The 25,489-nt window shown below is 40.2% G+C and overlaps 1 protein-coding gene across 1 annotated transcript in view; it reads right to left on the bottom strand.

The window, feature by feature from the left end:
• MLH1 (mutL homolog 1) overlaps positions 1-25,489 on the bottom strand; it is a 40,437-nt gene that overhangs the window by 11,847 nt on the left and 3,101 nt on the right. The window contains exons 3-13 of the mRNA XM_075212627.1: positions 22,197-22,295; positions 16,426-16,499; positions 15,227-15,299; positions 12,530-12,621; positions 12,313-12,355; positions 10,223-10,311; positions 9,176-9,288; positions 8,772-8,865; positions 7,707-7,860; positions 5,179-5,552; positions 4,624-4,775 (exon numbers count right to left, since the gene is read on the bottom strand). Of these exons, the coding sequence (XP_075068728.1) occupies positions 4,624-4,775; positions 5,179-5,552; positions 7,707-7,860; positions 8,772-8,865; positions 9,176-9,288; positions 10,223-10,311; positions 12,313-12,355; positions 12,530-12,621; positions 15,227-15,299; positions 16,426-16,499; positions 22,197-22,295 (1,357 nt within the window). The remainder of the gene's footprint in view (positions 1-4,623; positions 4,776-5,178; positions 5,553-7,706; positions 7,861-8,771; positions 8,866-9,175; positions 9,289-10,222; positions 10,312-12,312; positions 12,356-12,529; positions 12,622-15,226; positions 15,300-16,425; positions 16,500-22,196; positions 22,296-25,489) is intronic.

Raw genomic sequence — 25,489 nt, forward strand, 5'->3', positions numbered from 1 at the left:
ATAAAACCCTGTTCCTATCTGGCAATCTGGAACCTTGGCGATGACCCTCTGAGCTAGAAGAGAAGCTACACAATCCTGTATAGCCTGTCTTTTTACTGGATTTCGGGAAAGAGGGGCCTGGAAGTAACGGCGTGGAGCCGGGCCTGAAAGGTCTATTTTGTACCCCTCTGAAATAATTCCCCGAATCCAAGGATCTTGGGAAGACGCTGCCCACTGTTCGTAAAACAGAGACAGACGTCCCCCCACAGGCACCCCCTGCAATACAGGGTGGTCGTCAGGACGCAGGCTTCTCCTGAGATTTAGGGGCCTGGCGTTTGGATGCAAACGAGGACCTCCCTCTGGTAGAGGAGCCTCTGGAATTGGATTGCCTGCCTCTAAAGGGCTGTCCCCTATGGGGAGAGGCCCCACGAAAGGGCTGACGAAAGGAGCTACCCCTCGGGGCGCGGCTCCTGCTAGCATAAACGGGCAAGGACGTGCTCTTGCCCCCCGTGGCCTGGGAAATAAGGGTATCTAATTCCGGGCCGAACAAACCTGCAGCCGAGAAGGGGATAATTTCAACGGACCTTTTAGATTCCGCATCACCTGCCCAGGATTTCAACCAAAGCGTCCTTCTGGCTGAAATGGAGGCCGCCTGAATGGAAGAGGAGACTGCCGCTGAGTTCTGGGCTGCTTCATAAATATACCACGAAGCCTCCTTTAGGTGTAAGGCTAGGGGAAGAAATTCGGAGTCCTGTAAGGCCTCAGCTAGCTGGTCTGCCCATGCCTCCATGGCTCTAGCCACCCAGGCCGAGGCAAATGTGGGTCTAAAGGCAGAACCCGCAGCCGCAAATATGGATTTGAGCTGTGATTCAACCTTGCGGTCATTGGCGTCCGGCAGGGACGCTGAACCCGGGGCTGAGAGTAAAGTATGTTTTGCTAAGCGAGCAATGGGAATGTCCACCTTGGGAATACTTTCCCAGCGAGCCACTTCTTCCTGTAAGGGATACAGGGAAGAGAACCTCTTGGGGATAGAAAATCTTTTATCGGGATGTTTCCATGCCCCTTCAGCGATATCTCTAAGTTCCGCGGAGGGAGGAAAACGGCTGGCCTTTCTCTTGGCCTTTTTAAAGAGACTTCTGTCTCTGGGGGTTACATCTTCCGGTTCCGGGAGATCCAACGCCTGTCTTACCGCTAAAACCAAATCGTTTACAAATTGGCCCTTAGACACTTCTCCCTGCTCAGAGGAATGACCTTGGTCAGTGTCCGAATAAATTTCCCCTTCTTCTTCAGACTCCTCCTCAGAATCTGAGAGGGTCAATAGGGGATTAACATATCTAGGCCGCTTTCTTTTAGCAGGCGGGGTACTAGAGGGGTCAAGTAGCTGGTTAAGCTTATTCAGCCCTCTGATAAAAGCTGTGGACCATTCCGGTTCTGTAGCAACCAGGGCTGGGTCAGTCTGTAATGAGGATGGTCCCGGCACACTCAAAGCACTAGAACCTGAGGAAGCCGGGGGGTCTGACTGTAAACTTGCATTACTAGCCACAGAAGTTGCCACAGAAGTTGCCACAGTAGTCAGCAACTGGTTAGACTGAAGGACCATTTGAGCTAAAGAGCTAACCGACTGCGTAAGGGAGGTAACCCAGGCCGGTTCCACCGACGGTGGGACTGAAACCTGCGGTATCTGTGCAGTGGAAGCCTCTGCTTCGCATGTCGTGCAGAGCGCCAACGGGTCCCTCTGAGCACTAGGTAATTTAACATTACATTTTGAACATGTGAAATATTTTGGCATAGGGCCCTTTCCCTTATCTGTCATATTTATAAAGGAAGGCACACCAAGCACACAGAGTAATAAAAAATCTAGCTGAATATACAGATAGATAGTTAATGTAGAGAGAGTAAAATAAGCAATGAAAAACAGAGCAATACCAAGTAAACAACTGATATATTCTAAAAGTTGTACTTGAAATAGTAAACACCATAAATATCAAAGGCTAGTAGGAGGCTATAATAGTAAACCTGCTAGCCCAGTATAACCACATCAGATATGTGTGTAAATAAAGGTGATACTTAGCCAAAGGTCACCCTGGGGAGCAGATCTGACAGCAGTCTGTGCTTTCTCCTCAGCTCTGTTCCTTTTCCCGGGCTTGTGCTGGCACCAAAAGACCTGGGAAGGACCATCTCTCTCTCTGAAGGAAGGGGGGAACTCTATGTATTAGCTCCCCCTTCCTGTAGTTCTTTTTCTCATGTCTTCTTCTTCTTTCTTCTAAAAGAACTATCATAATAGTGGCAGAGTGGTGGAGACCTCTAGGACAGAGGTCTCCGCAGCGGAAGGTATCCGACGCCCCCCTCCTATGCTGAGGGGGGAATCTTGGTTTAGCCCCTTCTCCTCGGCGCTTCTGCCGAAATCCAAGATGGCCGCCGCCATCTTCATTACCCGATAACCAGCGCTCTATGCCTGTAATGGCAGCGCCGGTTATCGGGGAGGCTATGGGAGTGCAGCGGTCCATGAGACCGCTTGTCACTCCCTTCAATCAGGCACCTTGTCTTCAGCCCCTGTCAGTGAGAACCGCTGGCTCTCAGCTGACAGGGGAATGCCTGCGCTGCCAAGCTGTGAGTGTGTTCTCTATCTTAGAACACACTCCAGCGCTGCCACCTAAAAAAGTAAAAAGTAAAGGAAAAAAACAAATTTTTAAACATTAAACTAAGTAGTAAAAAATAAGGCAGCCCAACTCCAGGGCACCTAAAAAAAACTGGACAGGAAGAGGCAGGGGGTTTGTAGAGGGGAGGGGTTTGCCAGCAGTACTAAATTAACTAGTTAGGTGCCAACTCCCAAGCTCCCCTCCACAACCCCATGGTAAGCAGTGTCCCCCAGACCGGATGAAGGAGAAAAATAATCCTTTTTTCCCCCCTCTTCTGTGCTACTGTACGACACATTGAGGACATTCCAAAGCTGCCTTTAAGGGAGGCATTGCTCTAAAGCAACTGCAGATAAGAGCAAGCACCCGAAGCATGTGTCCTGGATACAAAACTTTGCAACCAGCGAAACATGAAAGAGCATGGAAAGAAGAACACGCAGAGACCCGGAACAGAGTTGGCTGAAAAAAACTACCCACGCCACCCAGGAAGTACCACCTGCTTTGTGTAAAGGATGATAGAATCCAACCAGCACAGTTCAAGACCCACAAAAGGAAGCCAAATGAACAATAATAGATTCAACAACATAGAGTGCGCATGTACCAGCCACCTACACTTATGCACACCATACCAAAAGAAAAGGGTAAGTGGCAGAACAAAACAAAGCCACACAGTCCACAAAGAATCTGAGAGGTCAGACCAAGACAGAATGATGGAAGAACAATCTCCCAGGCAAGGGAATCAAAGGGACCGGCGCACCATGGAATATATTACACACACACACACACACACACAATATATAGATATAGTGGTGTATCAAACTCTGGGTAATCCCAATACTAAGTACAGTACAATTTGGTTCCCAAAAACAAAATAGCACCTACTACAGTGAATACAAAAACAGGTGATAAGGGCACACAATTGAATTGACAGCCTCTGTGACATTGGTACCGGATGAGAGGCCACAAGTTAAGTTGTGTCTTACATGTGGTCCAAGTATAGTGTTGCACAGACCTACCAGAGCTCCCCTCTGGTAGGTCTGGCTGACATCCTGTCAGAAGCATCATCCGAGTGTAGAAAGGACAGGGCTGCTGCGCTGGCAAAGGTGAGGGAACCCTGCAGGCTACTCACCTCAGCTCAGGAACCCACAGTGGAGTAAGCCCACAGGCTATCCACTTCTTGGGTGGCATCCCTGAGCAATGCCAATACGTAAAAAAATAGATTGAAAATAAATACATTGTAAAAATAAAAAGGACACAGTGCCCTAAAGAAAAGTGCTCTATTCTCAAAGGCACGTTACTAAAACCTGAAGATGGATACCATGGGAGGGTCAAGAAGGGGAGGAGCTGTCCCTCAAAAATTTAAGATTTAAAGTGCCCTAGCTCCAATTCCACCTACTATACCCAATGTGTCGTAGTATCAGTCTCTCAATGACACGTAACAAAATCTTGAATTTTCAGTTTTCCAGTCGCTAAAATTGGAGAGAATCTCCATAGCATGAATTTATTTATGATTCCTAGGACTGGTGCAGCTTTAGAATATGCCGACCCCGATGGGCGGGGGGGAATATAATAAAAATAAAAATAATAAAAAAATAAAAATAAAGCCTCAGTAGTTTAGTAATAAGCTGGTGATGACGGTATCACTGATCGTTAGGGGCTTTCTGATAATCTTATTGTACGGTTTCTGCATGTTTGTACCATGGCTTCACTGTCATGTTCCTTATATACACCTGTTTGACCTTTCAAAAACAAAACAAAAATAAAAAAAAACAAAAAACCAAATCAATGCAACAATACTTTCTACAATGCGATCGCACTAAACAGCACTCATTTTTGAATGACTTTTGTAAAGATCATGGGGCCAGCAACAGAACAAAACCATTCATGGACCCATCACTGAAAATAATAGCAGTTATCACTAGTCACGGTGTGGAATTATAATAGCAGTTCGCATGAAGGTGTTGAGGAGTACAAGAATTAAAAGTATAACAATCAGAGAGATACTGACTTTTGTGAGCTTTGTCCTCAATTTCTTTCTGCAAGCTTATTATACTGGTTAAGTTGATAATCCTCCTCCTTGGTGTGGAGGCTGCTGTCATTGTCCTATCAGCCTCATCTTCAACCATTTCAACATCAGACTCTGTGCGTGGCCTCTTCTTCCTACATGAGCATATGCACAACTTCATGACTGAACGGTTAACTAAAATATAGGTTTTATTTAATTAAGAAAAACCAACATTAATTGTACCAAAATAACTTGAGGTTTGATATAAATAAACTCCACTTTTGTTTTGTACATTGTGCAGCAAGTTAGTGTAATTAGCTGATGAAACTTTTTAAAATTATTGGCAATTGTGGAGCACACACCTGTGTGTGTAGATATGGCAGCTAATCTATTAAAAACAAAACATTAACCATTACAGATCCATGGTGCATGGAAACCATACATAAAAGTTATTTACAAGTAGCACAACTCTGACAAGTCTATAACCAGTGACAAGTGAGGAGAGTTACAAAAGGAGATGAACTGGTGAAGTGCAAGTGGCATCAGCTTTCGCATTACCTGGGTGGCACAATGTCTGAAGAAGTGCTTGCTACAGCATTGTCTGATGGTATTTCACATTCACCAATACTAGCCGTGACCTCAGAAGCATCAAGCATCTCAAGATCACTCAGTTCTTCAATAGTGGCATGCTGTAACTGTCCTGCATCATCCTTCTGATCTTCAACAACTTTGGATATATGGGTTTCTGAAACACTAGACAGCCTTTGTTTGGACAAAGGCTGAAGAAAAGCATCCAACTTTTGCTCCCTGGAGTCGGTACGCACCATTTGATGAGCATACACCTTGTCACCTGACTTCTGAGATGCAGCAGATGTACTTGGCATGGGCTTTACAACTTCACTAGCACAGATCGATGCACCTGGCAACAATGTCTATTTAAAAAAACACATAACAGAGCTATTAAAGACACTTGTACAAAACTGATAACAATATACTGCTTTAAACAAGAAATGTCAGGTTAATAAATATTATAGGCTATGACGAGACAAATTACGTGTCAGATAGCAATAATTCCTATAAAAAATAAATTAAAAATATACATATAAAGTTCTATATATTATTTATTATAAATTCAGTTGGACCTCACTTAAATCACTTGACAAACTGGTAAATAATTGTGTCCTGTGACACGATATTGACAACCTCGGTCTATCACACCTCCTTGAAAAATGTTTTTTTTTTTAAAAAAAAGTGTCATTATAAAATGGTGAAAAACTAAACAAAAATGAATATATTGAAATAGGATTATGGTTGGTGTATAATGCTGTACATTAGACTAAAAGTGAACTTTTAATTCCCAATAAAACCTCTCTCCTCAAGCAGCATACCAATTAACACAAACTGACAATGTGAAGCTCAACGACAGAAGACCGGTTAAAAACCAAGTAAAACACAAAACAAAAAGGATTTTTGTATTTGCGCCATTTCTCAGATTCCATTTGGGGGGCCTTGCTACCATGGGTGTGGAAGGAGATGCAGAAGTCGGACACTTAGGAGCTAACTACATAGAAACCATATGAAGATGAAATAACAAAAACAAAAAAAAACAAAAAACACATTCTTCATAATGAGCGTAAAGGATGGCAACACCATAGAAGGGACTTTGACACAAGTACAAAAATCATCCTCTCTCTTTCATCCAATCTAGGGGACATTGCTACCATCGGGATGTCCCAAAGCAGCTCCTAGGGGAGGGGACGCTCAGACACAGCTAGGTGCAAATCTTTCTTCCAAAGCTAGCATTCTTGGACGCAAAAACATTAAACCAATAAAAGTTGGTAATAGTATGAACTGCCTGTAAGCCTGATGAATAACTGCTCTAATCCATCTGGCAATGTTTTGCTTTGCTGCTATCCAACTCTCTTCTGCATATAATAAAGGACTAGAAGACAATATGCCTTCTGTAAATCAGAAATCCTGTCAGGGTAGATCAATTTGACCACATGAAACAAGAACAACAGGTCTGGCCATCCAATGATCCTGACTGACTTAAGGTATAGCAGTATCCTGGTTAAGGTGGAAATCCAACACCAGCTTGGGCTGGAAGGATGGATTGGTGCTTAACACTGCCCAGTTATGAAATATTAGAAACTTGCAGGAAAATGCACTCTCCTGGTTGAATTAATAGCAAAGGGAAAAGGGGCCAAGACGTGGACTTTAAGGGAATGGAGTCTTAGATTGCCATCAAGACCACTCTGTACAATGGAGAGAAGGGGGAGAAAAAAAAAAAAAAGAAAGCATGATCCCCTGAAAAAGTTTGGAACCACCAAGGTATACGAGTCTCCCATACTCTTTAAAAAATTTTTTTGCCGAAACAGGTTTCTGGCTTTTAACATAGTCTGGACAACTTTTTAAAGAGACCTTTTGCGCTCAGATTTCTGCAGTTAAAGCAGGACATGATAGAACCTGTTATAGAAAAGAACCCAGAGTTAGAAGGTCTGCCTTTACTTGAAGCCGATATCCTGGACCTGCTGTCATCTTTAGCATGTCGGCTTACTATGATCTTTTTGGCCAATCCAGAGCAACTAAAGCTCTGTTTCTCTTGGCTTTTGAGTATGCTAAGTAACATGGCTATGGAGGAAAAATGTTAATCAAGTGATAATCCCATGGTACAATCGTGGAGTCCACTAAAACCACCTGTGGATATGTGGTTCTTAAACAAAATCGATCTACCTTTTGGTTCAGCCAAGACGCCATAATGTCAACCTATGGAAAACTGGAGGCAGTTGTAAAAGAACAAAACAAATAGGGATTGATGGAAAAAAGTTTGAGGTCTTAGCTGTGCAAGACCTCTTTGTGATAAGCAAGTATGGGGTTTTAAAAATGGAAGGGGGATAAACAGTATAATGAGACATCAGTGTTCTTTTACAAGTGTGCAGAGGACGTTTCCATAAATTGTGTGAAATTATGTTAAGCAACAATTTGAATAAACAAAATCTCAAGACTTTTTAACTGAACTAAAAGAAGAGCTATACATTTACGTATAATATCCATATACCCAAAACTAAAGACCCAATAACTATCACCTGTGTAAAGTACATCCTAGAGCAGTTTGACCCCAGCAGTTTGCTCTCTATGTGTTGCTGGACTCTTTCAATTATGCTTTCTTCATGCAGGAAATGAACTTCATGCTTTGTCGGATGAACATTTACATCAACATTTTGAGGAGCGATGTCCAAGCTAGAATAATCAATGCAGCGATGAGTAACAGTAAATCACAAAAAAAACTAATTACATTAAAAAAGGTGTCTCGATTGTACATGTTTTAAGTTTACAAAACATAATAATAATAATAATAATACAGACTAAATAAAAGCCTAGGCACAATCAATCACACATTTCATTAAAACCAAGCTATAAAACTGTTCTCTTGGTCCTTTGTCTGGTATTTTCGGCTACAATGCTTTTAACATTATTTAAATTAGTTTCTCAATAGCCAATTAAGAATCTCTCTTAAAAGCTGGATTACTTTCTAGTTTTATTAAGTAGCAGTACGTTTGTCAGGCGCGCACACAGAGCATGCTTCTGCCAGTAAATAAACCACTCCTGTGCTGGAGAATGTACTTCTGGAAAGAAGCTGCTACATAGTGCTGCTGGTATCATCATCACATATCTTAACACCAGGCCTTTGCTACCTGCAAAAGATATGCCTACTAAGTGTATATGAGGATGCTTCCAAATCTCATTAAGTCCTACCTCCAGGGTGTGTGCACGACTTTACTGTAATTAACCAATGCTTGCCTGCCCTTTTCTGCTATTCTAAATGTGCAAAAAAAAAAAATCTAAGTATGGACACAATCTGGTATGCATGCGTAATATGGAAATGCGTATATTTACACCACAAAGATTGATGTACATAAAACTCTTATTGAGCCCCAAACTGCAATTGGGATATTTCAAAAGTTGTATTGTAAAAAGATACATATACACACACATTATATATATATATATATATATATATATATATATATATATATATATATATATATATATATATATATATATATATACACACACACACACACACACACACACACACACACACTGTATACTATAGGCTGCTATATGGAAGACTTAACTAAAACGCTCACCTCAGATACAAGAAAGGATGAGTGTTCTTTGGCAAATAGGCAGAATAAACCGTTTCTATGGCTTTCTTCAAAGCAGTGGATTCTACAAGTCTTGCTGCAGAAAAAAATATGCAGAATTAAAGTGAAAGGTTTAAATACAGGCAACTAATGACATAAAGCAAACAATGAGTGCTGGTCAACCATGAAAGTATAGTATCTGTGCACATTGGCTTAGATTGAACAAGTGCCAACTGGAGGGATGTGATAGACGTTCGCATGGACAAATTGTAAAAGTGGATGTTTTGTTAATGGTGAAGTGTGACACAGAGAAAGACAAATTATATTATATACAAATAGCGTACAGTATGAAAAGAATAACTTAGCAGAACATGGTTATTTTGAGGAGGTCAATAATTTATACTTGCCATTTATAAACAGAAGGAAAATGCATTTCTTCATTGAATAGTTTGCATTAGTGACATAACCTTTCATTTTAAATGCTAGCTTGGCATCTTCACAGCCTACTTCAATTAACTCCCTTGAACAAAAGAAAAATAAATAAATACCTACACAAAGACTTTACAGCATACATTCTGTACAAATATAAATATTCACCAAGCAAACATTACTAAACAAATAAATACCAACAATTCCAATAAAAAGGTAGTTCTTGAAATTCCAAAATAAGAAATGATTAAGTTGCTACATTGGTCAAATACTGTAGATCCAATCTCAACAACTGAAAGGGATACATGATGACAAAAATAAAAATAAAAAATGGAAACACTTAAATGAGGGACACCAAACACATGGAAAACAAAAGTTTTCACAAAGGCCAATAGTACATTAATCTGAAGTGCAAAACAGGCTAGCATCTGCAGATTAATTGACTGCAATTTTCCAACTGTGGCTGTTGAGTTTGGCTGCAGGACATTAACCAATCATAAGACCTAAAAGTGTACAATTACAAGTTGAGTGGTACAAAGAGCGTAGTCAATTGGGGACAGTAACATGGTCAAAGAATTCCTTCACCATGTTTTCAACAAACTGATGAGTGCATGTGTCACACCAACCTATAGAATTCCACAGCCCTCTTGGTTTGTTTCCAATAGTGAAGGGTTCTGGTGCTTCCATAAGGTCGTGGGGATTATTTTTCGGTGCAATCAATCCCTTAGAAGACAATAGCAATGCTAATTTCTACTTCGTTACACAGAGTGATCATTTTCACCCCATATTGTAGCATTTTTGTCCCAACATGGTTTCACCCAATAGTTTGATGAACATAACACTGTTAATATCCATAGGTCTCAGTCACCTGATTGGTAGACTCATTTTGCCATTTCCTGTACCTGTCAATTATGGTTTTTATCTTTGTGACTTACAATCCAATTTTGAGTTGGAGGATCATTAAATAAAATGGGTGAAATGTTTAATGAGTCATTCTTAGTTGAATTAAACTAATTTCAATGTACCTGCTTACAGAGTTTCCAAATATAGTTCGTATATTGTCTACTGTTGATGCATTTGACAATGTTCTCACATCAGCCATGGTCTCACCTTGCTGAGAATTAAAAAAAAAAAAAAAGGAAAAGAAAAAAAAAGGAAGTTATTGGAGTAGGTGACATTTTTAAGCGATAGAAATTGGACATACTAATCTTGTGGATGATACACCCAAAAGCACATTTGTCCTATGTATTTTCAATAGGAACATCCCATGTGTTTCATATTCCAAATGTAATTTGGAACTAAGGGGAACAAACAATAAATAAAAAAATATGTAGCAAGAAAGGAAAATCACCTCCAAAATCAGATGCTTAGCTGATGCTGCATCAATTCTTCTTCAATCAACTACAAAATTCTAATAATATTAAAGTAAGTGAAGGCCAATTATGAAGCATAAAATTCGCAAACCATAGCATATACAGTCTTTGACCCGCTGTGTACCTTGATTTATACGAAGGCACCTAAATTTAAGCAGGATGCATAGCTTAATGGAGCAATATGTATGGATTTGCAGAGAAGCAATTTGCAGAAGTGAGGATTTGGGCACAGTCAAGATGTAAAGTAATTGAAGTAAAGAAGGCACATCAGTGCACCTCATTTTGTGGAGCAGCGCATAAACTAGATTTATTTTTGCAGAGCAAGATTACTGTAATAAGATAATGAGGTGGAGAGGGTGCATTTTTTTAAGTGACTTTTTGTGCAATGCACACGCATTCCCTCTCTGCAACAGGATTTGTATTCCGCGCCAGCTCTGAGCAAGGCCCAATCTTGTTAATTACCCCAGCCTCTTAGGGGCCACAGTAATTAACGAGATTGTGCCCTGCTGCGCATTATCCCAAGATATTAAATTTTGTTTTTACAATAAACTTTAATGAAATAAAAGATGAAACAGAACCCTCACTCACCTCTTAAATAACAAACATATATTTAATTTTTCTTGATCTGTTGCAGTCCACAAGGAAATCCCCTATGAAGTATGCATTTTTTGTTTCCTTCTCTATTTGTACTACAATGGATCAAGAAAGAATATTTTGTTTTATTTATTTGATGAAATTAGTGAACAAGGGTTCCGTGTAGTATTTTATTCAAATAAGTTTAAAAATTTGTGCATGTTTTTTTCTCCTCCTTTTTTGGAATAATTGACAGGGGTGAATGTGCCTAGAAAGGTGCTTTTCCAAATAAGGATCCCATTAAAAGCATAGGGCAGCTGAGTTGTGCAGTCTATTTCTAGTTTCACCCCAACCGATATAATAAAAAGCTTCACACACATACAAAGTAACAAAAAACAGTCCTAATGTCTCCTCACACACGATCTAATGAATATATAAAGGCCAAACTGTGCTGCATTTCAGGATTAAAAGTGGAAAGGTTTGTAGACTTGAAAAGGAGTGGAGCTAAAGGGGTTGGAAATTGGATATTGATGGGACATTTACACTTTTGCACAGTGTATCTCCTAAGATTTTCCTATTCTGTGCACAACGTGGTGCACTTTGTAGAGGCTGTTCCTAGAGAGACAGTGTGCACTATGATGTGCACTGGGTGGACCACCGAGACGCTCAGTGTAAAGGCTTTATATTTTATGCTGCACTTCATAAATGACTTCCATTAAGCCTGTAGGGGGCAGTTATATTGCGTCCACTCTGCCCTCAACAACAGGTACAGAAACATGCAAGAAGGCTTAACCAACTTTCAGTACCAAGAACTACATATCACTAAATGGTGTTCCTATATACCCTGTACCATTCTATGCTGCAGTTACACCACACACTCAAAATATGCTTGGCAATGGTGCGCTTAACCAGCAGTGCATACAGCAACAACTGCATAAAATGTACTATGTGTATCTGATGCAGTAGACAAAAGGAAACAATTTTACACATGTGCATCCACTGGTGAATGCATGTAATGTATGTACAAAACATTGTACCTGAAAGTGTGATTATGGCCTAATAATGCTGAAAACCCATGTATCAATTTGTCACATTCAGGTTCATGTTCTCAGTGAAGCTCGATTTACCATAGACCGTAAAATATTTTATGGAAGGATGTGACCACTGACCTTCTTAACAGAGAAGCCGATGCCAGAGTTGTGAATGGCATACCTTTGTAAACAAAGCAAAAAAAAAAATTGAGTAATTTTATTGTTGATAATCACTATACTATCATGATGAATACACGTCCTTTACATGGGTTTTTTTTTTTTTAAATGTATGAAAGGGAAAGGAAAATGGAGGTAAACTATACTACATTTTGTACATACTATGAAATACCATTACCTGCTTACTACTTCCACTATTCTCGCATGTTCCTCGCTTGGACTCTTCAGTGCTTTCCGCCTAGTGGATACATTATAAAACAGATCTTCAACCTGCAAAACACATCATAAAATTTGATAGTTACAAACTGCGCTATCGATTAGCACACCATGTTCATGTAGGTCTTGTCATTAATCCCTGTTGCTTTCTGCAATCCTAGACCATCTTACCGCTATTTCTAGTATGTCTTGCCATTATTCCTTATTCCTCTGTTAACTCTTGGAAATGACTCAAAGCTTGATTGATGCTACCTCTTAGCACACGTATGCCTTTAATAAGCTGCACTATTGGCCATGTTGTAATTCAAAGGGTGACCATGCATTCTTAAAAATTCTGCCCGATTTGCATGTAGTAGTACACAAAAACTGGGCAACTTTATTTGTATTTGTACAGTGTCCCCCTCCCTGACTGCACATTTTAAATTTGCCCACCACCAGCCTGCAGCACAAAATAGTTTTGTTAATATGAAAAATTACAGCTTTTAGTTGGATGTACTCTTTATAAAGGCCTTATATTTTGAAAGTCATTCTAAGCTGGATGCTGTTGAGATTCCCTTTGCAAGTGATTAACTTACAAAGTGATCGAATTTCACATTGTGCATCTTATGACTACAAGCAACAATCTTTATCTGCTAAATCCACAATCTGCATTTACTCGCTCACTGCTCTGGATAATGTAACGTGCTGACTATTTCACAGTGCTTCCTTTTTTTTTTTTATGCAACTCGATTCTTTGCCACTCATTCTCGCACCTGTATCATATCTCACAATGATTATTGAACCAAACTTACTATCCCATTCCCTCCATGGCACAATATGACAATATGCTGCCATCCCCTCTACCCATTTCACCCATATTACATGCTCCTCTAATTATCTAATGAACGTCATTAATTTTTTTTCCCTTAACCCGTCAGCAGAAAAGCTGCCAGTGATCCCCCATCTGTGTCATTATGATTCGGTACTCTATAGAATTAAGAAAATCTCAAACATATTTCCTGTCTTCCGTCACTCTTAAGAGTCTATAAATGTGCTCCATGAAAAGTATGCTCTGTCTGCAACACACTAACCTCCATCCACGACACCTTCCTCTAAAACAACCTCAACTTTCTTATAGAAACATGGCTTACACAATCAGACTGCATCACCTGCAGCCCTTTAACACATTGGTCTTAACTGCACTTCCAGGTATGGAACAAGACAAGGAGATAGGGTTGAAATCCTCCTTACCCAATGTTGCACAAAGTTCTCCCACCTGGTATTTCACTCATGTTACTTTCTTTTGAAGTACATACTGTCAGTATTTTCCACCTCCCTGCTTTATGTGTCAAACATTTCTCCTCAAGCCTGCTCCCTCATTTCTTATGCTTCCACACCTCACAAACCAACCACGCAAGCTGCCATAACTACTCAAGATCCTGCTTCAAGGACAAAACTGACAAGATCCAATATGAAATCTCTCTCAACCCATCTACAATGCCCAAGACCTGTGCCTCTGTCTTCACTTATTACTTGCCCCCATTGTCGTTTACAGGACTTTTTCTTGCTGCACCCACTCTGATATTACCTGCCATGACCAATAAGTGATCTTTTACCTTTGACAGTTTGTAAATACCTAGTCTTGTTTTGTTTTTTTGCATCAATATTTGTATTCAACATTTTCAAAAGTATATGGGGTACAGAAAAAAAAGGGGGGGCAAGGGACATACAAGGGAAGCACATAGGGAATCCCCACGCAGGGGGAAGGGAATCACTCAGTTGAAATTGAAATAGAAATAAGGCACACAGTATCAACAGTGTATATTAAAAAATGTAGAAATACCACAAAACATTTTCGCTTATATTTAGATTGTCTGGACACGCTTCCAACATGGGAGGGATGCCAGGAGATGAGAGCTGTTCAGTGGGCTGAGGGGACTCAATAAGGGCCGCTGGAGAATGAATTAGTGGATAATCTAAGGTATCCTGGGGGAACCCAGGACCCTCTGTGATGTATCTATGCCATCTAAACCATCTCATGATAGGTGCTGATGCAGATGAGGGATAGGGCACATCTATTGTTTCCATCTCAAAGCTGTATTGTATCTTAGAAAGGATTCGGGTGATGGTAGGGGAAGCATGGGACTTCCAATTTTGTGCTATTGTCGCTCTAGCGGCTATTAATATATGGCCCAGAAGATAGCAATCTTGTTTTGGAATAGAGGTTGGGTAACCATGAAGAAGAGCCAGGGCTGGGTCTGGGGCAACAGGGGTGTTTAAGACAGTAGATATCAAGGCAAATAGCTCGCTCCACAATGGCCGAAGCACCGGACATGTCCAAAAGACATGAAAAATATTGACTATTTGGTCACATTGGCGCCAGCAAAATTTTTATTGACTTGGCCAGAACTTGTGTAGCCGCTCCGGAGTAAGGTAACCTAGTCTTGTTTTATCACAGTGTTTGGTCCCAATTTTAAAGCACTGCAAATTATGCTGAAGAAATGTTAATAGGAATAATAGAGAAACAGCTGATTGCTTTCAACAAAAGCAATGAAATTTTATCATTTTTATTCCCAAAACTAAGTACAAACATTTTGCCCATCAAGTCCCCAGGCACCAAATTCAGACTACTAGTTTACATTTCATAAAAATAAGTATTAAATGTAAGTATTGTACATACCGTTATCTGGGTCCCCTGATTGCCAGCACAAGGTTTTAATGGAGTTTTAAGTTTCCCATCTGCATAACTAGCTCTGCAAAAAGAAACATGTACAACTCACATACATACATACATACCATACATACGAATGATTACAATTTTCCACCACCAAATGGAGAGTAGAGCTTAGGCTACAGTAGAAGAACATACACTAACCTAGCGTTTTTAATTCTGTTCAAAAGCTTGTATTTTTGCTGTATCTTGAAATCGTAGGCAGATACAGTAATTTAGTTTAGATTCGGGAGGAAAAGTTACCTCAGGGGTCTAAATTGTATGGTGATTCCTTAATAAACACACGTGATACTTCAAATAAACTGGAATAAATAAGCTGCGATTAGTAAATAGCTTAATACATTGAAAAATCAATATTTTGGAAACCAATGGTCAGACAGTCGAGAAATTTGGCAGAAAGAATTTTTTGGACATGCTTTCTTAACTAAAAATTTTTAGTTCAAATCTGAGATGGGTGGTGGACATTTCAATTTTTTTTTTTTAGTGATCTGATGTGGAATTTATACATTTCCTCCCAAATGAGTTAATGTATGAGACGAGCATTTCCAAAATGAAATGTAACACAAACTTGACAAACAGTCTGTTTGTTCTGCTTACGGAGCACAATTTGCAAAAACTGTCATCTTTGCGTCAAGAAATATAACATTCAGAGATTACAACACAAAGAGATTCTAAAATTCATCAATTTATATAGCGCCAGCAAATTCCGTAGCGCTTTACAATTGGGAACAAGCATTAATAAGACAATACTGGGTAATACATACAGACAGAGGGGTAAGAGGGCCCTGCTCGCAAGCTTACAATCTATGGGACAATGGAAGTTTGAAACACAAGGGCATGTGTTACATCATATTGCATATTGGACCAGCTAGAATACAAAGGTAAAAAGTATTGAGTGGACTGTGGGATCATGACACAAAGAAAGCATTTCCTAAATCCTCTGCTGACACCTGAACACACAGGCATGATTATGAGATGTGTATGTTAGAAAGGGAATTGTTGTTCAGTCCCTCAACACTGTGATTATTGGCATGCTGTCACATTTCAGCCATTATACTGCATATTAATGGTTTTTTTATTTGTTGTTTTTAAGGACATTAGTCTTTAAATGTTGTTAAAGATGTCATACAGCATACATTTAGTCTTACCTGTATGCACATTTCCCATCTGCCGTCTTTGTGGTTATGGTAACATGTGCCACATGGCTTATACTTGCCAATGCCTGGAAAGCACAAAAAAAAAAGCAATATTGTGACATTGTAAATTAGCTTAATTGTATTCCTACAAAACATCAAAACATATCTTTGGATGGACAATGTTGAAGCATTAGAACTTTGTTTAGCCTTGGGAAAAATAAATGCTCAATCACACAGCAGAGCCCTATGGACACGATTATTGTTTGATTAATGTTAGGATTAGTCACAGCAGCAATGACAAGTCGCTTTATAAAGTCATATATGGCTATGTATAGACTGGAGTGTTATGGAGTGTTATTGTAAATTGCAGCAACCAGTTTGCCTTTATCAACTAAAGCTGTATACCGATACAACACATAAAAAGTTATCTGCCATCTTAAATAATTGTAAACTTTACGGTCACATTTAAATGCATTAATTGCAATTGAACAGTCCCTCCACTACTAAAATAGATGTTCATCTAATAAGATAAAGCTCCTTCAATATTTTTTTGGCAGTGATTCTTTAAAAGCTCAAAAGACTTGTGAATGAAAAGAGGATTTTTATACTTCCGATAAATCCGTTTCTCTGATTCCATCTGGGGGACACTGTTACCATGGGGTTGTATGAGGGGAGCGTGGAGTTGGCACTTAATTAGTTAACTTTTGTTAAATGTATCAAGCTGACAGACCCCTCCCTCTGCAACCACTTGGCTCCTCAGTTTAGTTATAAAGGAAGGGAAGTCAAACAATCTGAGAACACACAGAACAGCATAAAGGGAGGGAACGCAGTGTCCCCCAGATGGAATCAGAGAAACGGAAGTATAAAAATCAACTTTTCTCATTTATCCAACCTGGGGGACACTGCTACCATGGGGACATTCTAAGGGAGGGACCTCTCTGACAGTCCTGCCTGTTGAGCACTACAGGCAAAATTAGCATCCGAAGACGCAAAGACATTGAAATGGTAACATTTTGTAAATGTAAGGACTGAGGACCAGGTGAGCCATATGGCAATAGTTTGTTTTGAAGCTGGCCAACCCCTTTTATGGGACAAGTACCACAACCCAAAGCTCCAGGGCATGGTCAGAATGTCGACGGCCACCGTCAACGGTTCCCTGGCTCTTGAGCAGATTCTGGAGACCTGCCGGTTGTGTTTCAACACCATGAGGTCCAGGTCTGGAAGACCCCACCTCAGGACCAGCGACTGTAAGACTTCCAGATGAAGCGACCATTCCCCCGGCATTATCGCATGACTGTTTAGATAATCTGCCTTCCAGTTCTGGATGCCTGGTATGAATACTGCAGAGATTGAGAGAACCTGACGTTCTGCCAATTCTAGAATCCCTCTTTGCTGCAGAACTTCTTGTCCAGCCCTGTCTGTGGACATAAGCCACTGCCGTGGCATTGTCGGATTGCAGACGGAGTGGGGACCCCGAAGGATGGCCTGGGCCCCTTGCAGGGCCATCCACATGGCCCTCAAATCTAAGATGTTGATAGGAAGAGAGGTCTCCCGACGCGACCAATGACCCTGAAGTCGGAGATGGTGACCACCATCTTGCCTAGGAGGCGCACTGATGGTCTGTTGCAGGCCAGAACTCGTGATGCCGTGTCCTGAACTGATTTGATCTTGTCCTCTGGGAGAAATACTTTTTGAACGCTGGTAGCCATTATGGGCCCCAAAAATGTCATCCTTTGGCAGGGAACCAACTAGGATTTGTGGCAGTTAATTATCCAGCCGTGGCGCTCCAGGGTGCTGATGGTAAGAGCCAGGTGCTGAAGTATCAGCTGGGCTGAGGAAGCCTTGATGAGCAGGTAGTCTCGGTATGGAACCATCCTCAGTCTCATGGAGTGAATACAGGTTGCCATGACCAACATTATTTTTGTAAAAACCCTTGGTGCCGATGAGAGGCCAAAGGGTAGTGCCCTGAATTGGTAGTGTAAAGCACCTACAGTAAAGCGAAGCAGGGCCTGGTGTCTCTCCCAGATGGGGACATACAGATAGGCGTCTTTGATGTCTATCAACGCTAAGTATTCGCCTGCTTCCAACCCATTTATTACCGATCGGAGGGACGCCATGCGAAACCTGTCCATCCGCATGTGAAGATTTAGCATCTTTAAACTTAGAAAGGGATGAAAAAAAACATCCGGCTTTGGTACCAGAAAGAGGTTGGAGTAAAACCCATGTCCTCTCCGGAGTGGTGACTCTGGCAGAAAGAAGAGGCGACACAATGAAGCATTGCCTGTCTTCTTTCCGGATCACGGGGCAGGTTGGTTGAAAAGAACAGACGAGGGTCTGGACCTGCAAGATCTATTATGTAGCCCCTTGTCATGGTGCCACGAATCCAACCCTCTTTGGAGGACGCCATGCACTGGTCCTTGAACAGAAGCAGACGTCCTCCCACTCCCGCGAGAAGAGATGGACGACAGTCAGGCTGTCAGCTTCTCTGGAAGCTTGGGAGAGGGACGTCTCGCAGAGTAGGAAGACCTACCTCTATGTGAATGACCCGTTTTTGAGCGGTCTGTCCCTGGAGGCCTGGCCAATCCCAGAGAGGCTCCCCCGAAAGGGCTGCTGAAATTAAACCAAATCTTGGAGTTCTAGAATTAGGTACATTTACCGGAAGGCAGGTGCGATTGCCACCAGTGGCCTGGCAAATAATATTGTCCAATTCAGGACCAAATATAAAACTGTATCTGAGTAAGGCAAAGTTTCTAATGACTTCTTTGACGCAGTATCTACATCTCAGGACCTCAACCAGAATGTTCTTCTAGAAGCTACAGATATAAAAGATGAAATGGAGGCTGCGTTCAGGTCCACCTCATAAGTATCCTGAGGCCTCCTTGAGGTGCAGGGTAAGAGGGAGCAATTCTGAGTCCTGCAGTCCAGCAGCCAACTAGTCAGCCCATGCCTCCATGGCCTTAGCGACCTATGCCGGTGAAAATATGGGTCTGAAGGAGGTGCCTGCCCCTACAGAGGGATTTAAAAAAAAAACCCTCTACTTTGCGGTCGAAGGCATCATGCAGCGCGGCTGTGCCTGGCACTGATAAGGCAGTGTGGCGAGCTAAGCATGCCACCGGATTATCCACCCTTTGAATCTGTTCCCAATGGAACAGATCTTCTTCCTGTAATGGAAATAGGGAAAGAAATCTCCATGGGATAGTAAATATACGGTCCGGCTGTTTCCAAGCTGGTTCCGTGATCTCAGCTAACTCTGCTGACGGAGGGAAATGGATTGAATGTCTTCTAATCTTTTTAAAAAGACCATGATCAGAAGCCTTTGGTTCTTCTAGATCCAAAAAGTCTAGAGCTTGACGTACTGCCAACACCAGGTCGTCAATACCCCGATATCTGTGGGACTCCTCCAGGTCTGTTACTTGTGCGGAATCAGAATCATGCACGAGTTCTCCCTCCTCCTCTGATGATCCTTCTCAAACCGAGAGGGACAGAAGAGGATGGGTGGACCGTTGTCGTTTGCTTCTTGACAGAATAGGTCTTGGCGAGTCCAAGAAACGGTTTGACCGATCTAGGCCACTGACCAGAGATGAGGACCAAGCCACTTCTACAGGAGGAGGATCTTGGATAGTGAGTGAAGATGATGTGTCAGCACGCCTAAAATCCACTGCCCCAGCCATCCCTGGTAAGATGACACACAGGAGAGGGCAATAGCTACTGATGTAGATGGGAGAAGCCCAGCAACCGCTGGTATTTCCGCTGGTGTAGCAAGCAGCTGAACCAATGCTGCAACAGATTGCACAAGAGAAGATGCCCACAGCGGTTCCTCCGACAGAGGTGGTACACCAACCTGGGCCTTCGCAGGCTGACCCCGCATCACAGTCAATGCAGAACACCCCCGGGTCCTGTTGACCAATAGATAACTTAGCTTTACACTTTGAACAAGTATTTTACACAAGGTGCCTTTCCCTTGTCAGACATGTTTCTGAATGGGAATAGTGTCGCCTCAAAAAGAAAACAGAATGCAATGCAGACAGTCACACAGGAAACAAGTCAAGGTATAGATACAATGATACACGTAATCTCTGACCCTAGTCAAAAGTAGTATCTTGTAGTAACATAAACGAGTATAAGCAGAATATAATAATATACGCCAATGCACAACCACTAATGTAGCCCTTAATAATAATGGAATATATATATATATATATATATATATATATATATATATATATATATATATATATATATATATATATATATAATTCTGCTTCTGATTTTGTGGTGGTTAATAAGACTAAGCAAGTCTCCCCCCTCCTATTCTTGGGGGGGAACTTGGTATGTTCCAAGATGTCAGCCACCACTGATTCGATTACCGCCACTCCCTGGCTCTGATGGCAGCGCCGGTATACCAGAAAACTCTAAGTGTCACAGCAGCTTCTCAAGCCGCCTGTCGGCACTGAACGCCTGCAGATGTTGTTAGTGAGTCATCTGGCTCTCACTTAAAAAAACTCTATAGAGCAGCTGTATTTCCAGGAAGGGTGCCCTTTCTCATAAAGCACACTACCTGCATTCCCAAAAGAAAAAAAAACAGGAAATAAAGAAATATGTCAGCTTGATACATTTAACAAAAGTTAACTAGTTAAGTGCCAACTCCTCATACAACTACATGGTAGCAGTGTCCCCCAGATTGGATGAATGAGAAATGCATATTTTATACTTCAACAAAATAGGTCTCATAATCAAGGTAAAAAAATAAAGTTGGTATCTTCTATATTTTATAGTTTTGGAATCGGATTGCACAGGTCTTCTGTACAGTAGGTTATATTTGTTTATATCTCTTTTTACCCAATTAGGCCAAGATACCTAATATAAACACCAGCAAATTGGCAATATTTTTCAGCAAAGCAACATATGAAAATTATTAAAATTTATATTTCACAATGCAATGCATCTATTAAAACACAAAATTACTTAAATGGACAGGCTCACATACTGTGGTGCATTGCTTACAGCATACAAGGTAAAATAAATGCAGCTTGAACAGACATGGGGCTATATTTACTAAACTGCGGGTTTGAAAATGAGGAGATCTTGCCTATAGCAACCAATCAGATTCTAGCTGTCATTTTGTAGAATGTACTAAATAAATGACAGCTAGAATCTGATTGAATGCTATAGGCAACATTTCCACTTCTTCAAACCGGCACTTTAGTAAATATACCCCTTAAAGTCAGTTTGCTTGCTTAATTTAGATCACTGTAATGAACACTGTTAAATACTCATAAATTTAGAGTTTAAAGAAATGCCAGACAGACTAGAAATCTAATAAGCTTCATTAACATCTATATGGTATTTATTTAAACTATAGTATAACAGCACTGGTCATTGATCAATTGATATTTGTGAAAATGTTTACGCTGCAGTGCAGTACACCACAAGCAGACTAGACTAAGTGGTGTGTAAGAAAACATTGACAATGAGACATGTGTAAAATGCTAACCACAAAACAAAAACAAACAAAAAAAAAAGATAAACTTGCTATACCTTATATAATCATACATTAATTATAAGGCTATTTACATTGTAGGTAAAAAACAAAACCAAAACATGCATAGTACTTTACAACTATTACTCTTAGACAATTGCACTTAAAAACTTGAACAGAAGAAGTACATAAGTTACAAGCAATTAAGGAGTGCTTATTTGTATTTGTTTTTGGAAAGTTTATCACCATTTCTGAAATTAGAACAAATTTAGAACTGTATGAGTATTAATTTATCATTACTTACTTCCCCACGGAACCCATAAGTAGAAATATTAGACAAGTCCTCGAATGACTGAAGTTTACTTGTGGTGAACCGCTCACATACTATCTCCATGTCTTCTTTCTGAAATTGGCATGGGATATTTTACTATTAAAACATTGGAAAATCAATCTCTTACACTAAAAAATAAAAACAAAAAATGTATGAATATTAGGGCCGAAAAAAAACCCAGTTCTGAATAATCAAAACCTTATCCCATTAAAATGGATTTGATTCAACAGAAAATTTGATAGGGTGGTGACCTACTCTAGCATATCTGTAATGTTATAAGCAGAAAAAGTAAGAATTTGGAAGGTAACTTTGCCATCTACACGTTCACCCCCTTTAACAACAGGATCTATCCAACTGCTCACAGACCAAGTCATCGGACATTTCAGCAAGCCACAGTCTGTGAACAGCCTAAAGCTATGTAGCCCTCAGCGTATAGCAGATTCCAGGAAACCTTGTGGGATGGTATAAGGTTGAGACAGTTTTAAACAAAAACTCATCATCAACTTCAATTTACTTCTAACTATTTCTAAAAATGTGCCAATAATTTTGTCTGGTCCATTTCAGAATTTCTGTTGGAATAATCTACAACTTAGCAATTTTTTCCTCTCCTTGGGGGAATTCATTGACTGTGTCACTGACGAAAGTATTGTGACCTGCGCACTATTACCGTTAGTATGATAATGTTTGACGCCGATTTCTGCTCGCGACTCTGGGAGACGCAAGCAGAAATCCGGGTTAAAATTACTGAATCAACAATAATAGAATGCAGGCCGCGTTACTTTCGGCAGAACTCCCCCATTTGTGTTTTATTCCACTGCAAACCGAAGATTCTGCAAGAAATTGGAACATAGTTCATGAGGTCAAAAAAAAAAAAAAAAAAAAAAAAAGACACCAGTCCATCAAGTTCAACCTATTTTGGATCTCCTGCGATCCCTCTTATATTTGAGATTTATCCAGAGTAAGCAACCGCCAATCTTTTTCAATTGTGACAATCCCCGCAGACCCAATATTGCAGTCCTATTTTTACCCTATATCCACTACTATCCTTCATTTTAATTAACGGTCGTATCCATGGATACACCTTTCCCGCTTAAAAAATTGTCTAACCCTTTCTCAAACATATCTATTGAATCTGCCATTACAACCTTCCCTTGCAATGAATTCCATATCTTGACAGCCCTTACTGTAAAGAACCCCTTCCTTTGCTGGTTGTGAAATTTCCTCTCCTCAAGCCTTAGGGGGTGACCACATGTCCTGTGTATGGTCCTTGGGGTAAAAAGTTCCCATGAAAGTTCTCTGTATTGACCCTTAATGTATTTGTACATAGTAATCATATCTCCCCTTAGACGCCTCTTTTCTAAAGTAAACATGCCTAAACTGGCTAACCTTTCCTCATAACTTAGTGACTCCATACCCTTTATCAATTTTGTCGCCCTTCTCTGAACCCTTTCTAGTTCCAAATTATCTTTTTTATAGAGTGGTGCCCAGAACTGTACTGCATATTCAAGATGAGGTCTTACCAACGATTTATACAATGGCAAAATTACATTGTCTTCCCTTGCATCTATGCCCCTTTTCAAGCATGCCAATACCTTATTTGCCCTTGCAGCTGCTGCTTGACATTGAGCACTATTGCTAAGTCTAATATATACGAGCACTCCCAAAACCTTTTCCCATTATAGATTCTCCTAAATTAATTCCATTTAATTTATAGATTGCGTTCTTGATCCCTAAATGCATAACCTTACATTTATCTATGTTAAACCTCATATTCCATTTGGCTGCCTAATCCTCCAGTTTATTTAAGTCCCTCTGTGGAGAAGCTACATCTTGCTCTGATTTTATTACCTTACAAAGTTTAGTGTCATCAGCAAAAATAGAAACTTTACTCTCTAAAACATCACCAAAGTCATTAATAAATATATTAAAAAGGAGTGGCCCCAGCACGGAACCTTGAGGTACTCCACTTAAACCTTTTGACCAATTAGAAAATATTCCATTTATCACATTTATCTGTTCCCTATTCTCTAACCAATACAAATGTTGTTTCCTAGACCCAGTTCCCTTATTTTGTAAGCCAACCTCTTGTGTGGCACTGTACCAAGGGCTATTGCAAAATCTTAGTAGACCACTACTGTGCTGCACTGGTCTAAGTTCCCACTAAATTCCTCATAGAAACTAATTTGATTAGTTTGACATGACCTATCCCTCACAAATCCATGCCGATTCCCACTAATAATCTTATTGTGCACCAAGTAATCCTGAATACTATCCCTTAATATACCTACCAGTAGTTTCCCCACTATTGATGTCAGGCTTACAGGTCTATAATTCCCAGGTTGTGATCTCGTCCCCTTTTTAAACCCGGCACCACATCTGCTGTTCGCCAATCCCTTGGTACTGAGCCTGATGAGAGTGAATCTATGAAAATTAAGAATAGCGGTCTAGCTATTTCTGAGTTTAGCTCCAAATGGGTCTATGCCATGTGGACCTGAAGCTTTATTTATCTTAATACTCTTCAGTCGCCGTTGGACTTCTTCTGTCAGCCAAGTATTAATTAATGGTACAGTTTAATTTCCATTTTTATGTATTACTCCTACCATTTGTTCCTCTCCAGTAAATATAAAATACTGAAGAAAAGAAAGTGTTTAATACCTCTGCTTTTTCCTTAGTATCATTTATCAATTCACCCATCTCACTTTTTAGGGGTCCTATATTATCTTTTTTAATCCTTTTGCCATTTATATACTTAAAAAACTTTTTGGGGTTTGTCTTACTTTCTTTTGCAACTTGCTTTTCATTTTCTAATTTAGCCAATCTAATTTCCTTTTCGCATGTTTTATTACATTCCTTGTACCTACGGAAGGACTCCTAAGACACTTCAGACTTAAACAATTTAAATGCACACTTCTTTCTTTGCATTTCTTCCCTTACCTTTTCATTTAGCTACATTGGTTTAAACTTAATTCTTTTACATTTATTTACCATAGGAATGAACTTATACGTGTATGTTTCCAACAACATTTTTAAAGACACCCCACTTTTCTTCCGTATTTTTTTCCTTCAAAAACGTTGTCCCAGTCTATGCACTTTATAGACTCCTTTAGCATATTACAATTTGCCTTTCTAAAGTTTAAAGTCCTAGTTGATCCCTTATACTGTTGGTTCTGGAAACTAATTTCAAATGAGAACATATTATGATCACTGTTTCCCAAGTGTTCCCTTACTTGAATATTTGATATTACGTATACATTATCTGTTATTAC

The sequence above is a fragment of the Mixophyes fleayi genome, chromosome 5 (genome assembly GCF_038048845.1).
Source record: "Mixophyes fleayi isolate aMixFle1 chromosome 5, aMixFle1.hap1, whole genome shotgun sequence".
In the NCBI taxonomy this organism is placed as follows: domain Eukaryota; kingdom Metazoa; phylum Chordata; class Amphibia; order Anura; family Limnodynastidae; genus Mixophyes; species Mixophyes fleayi.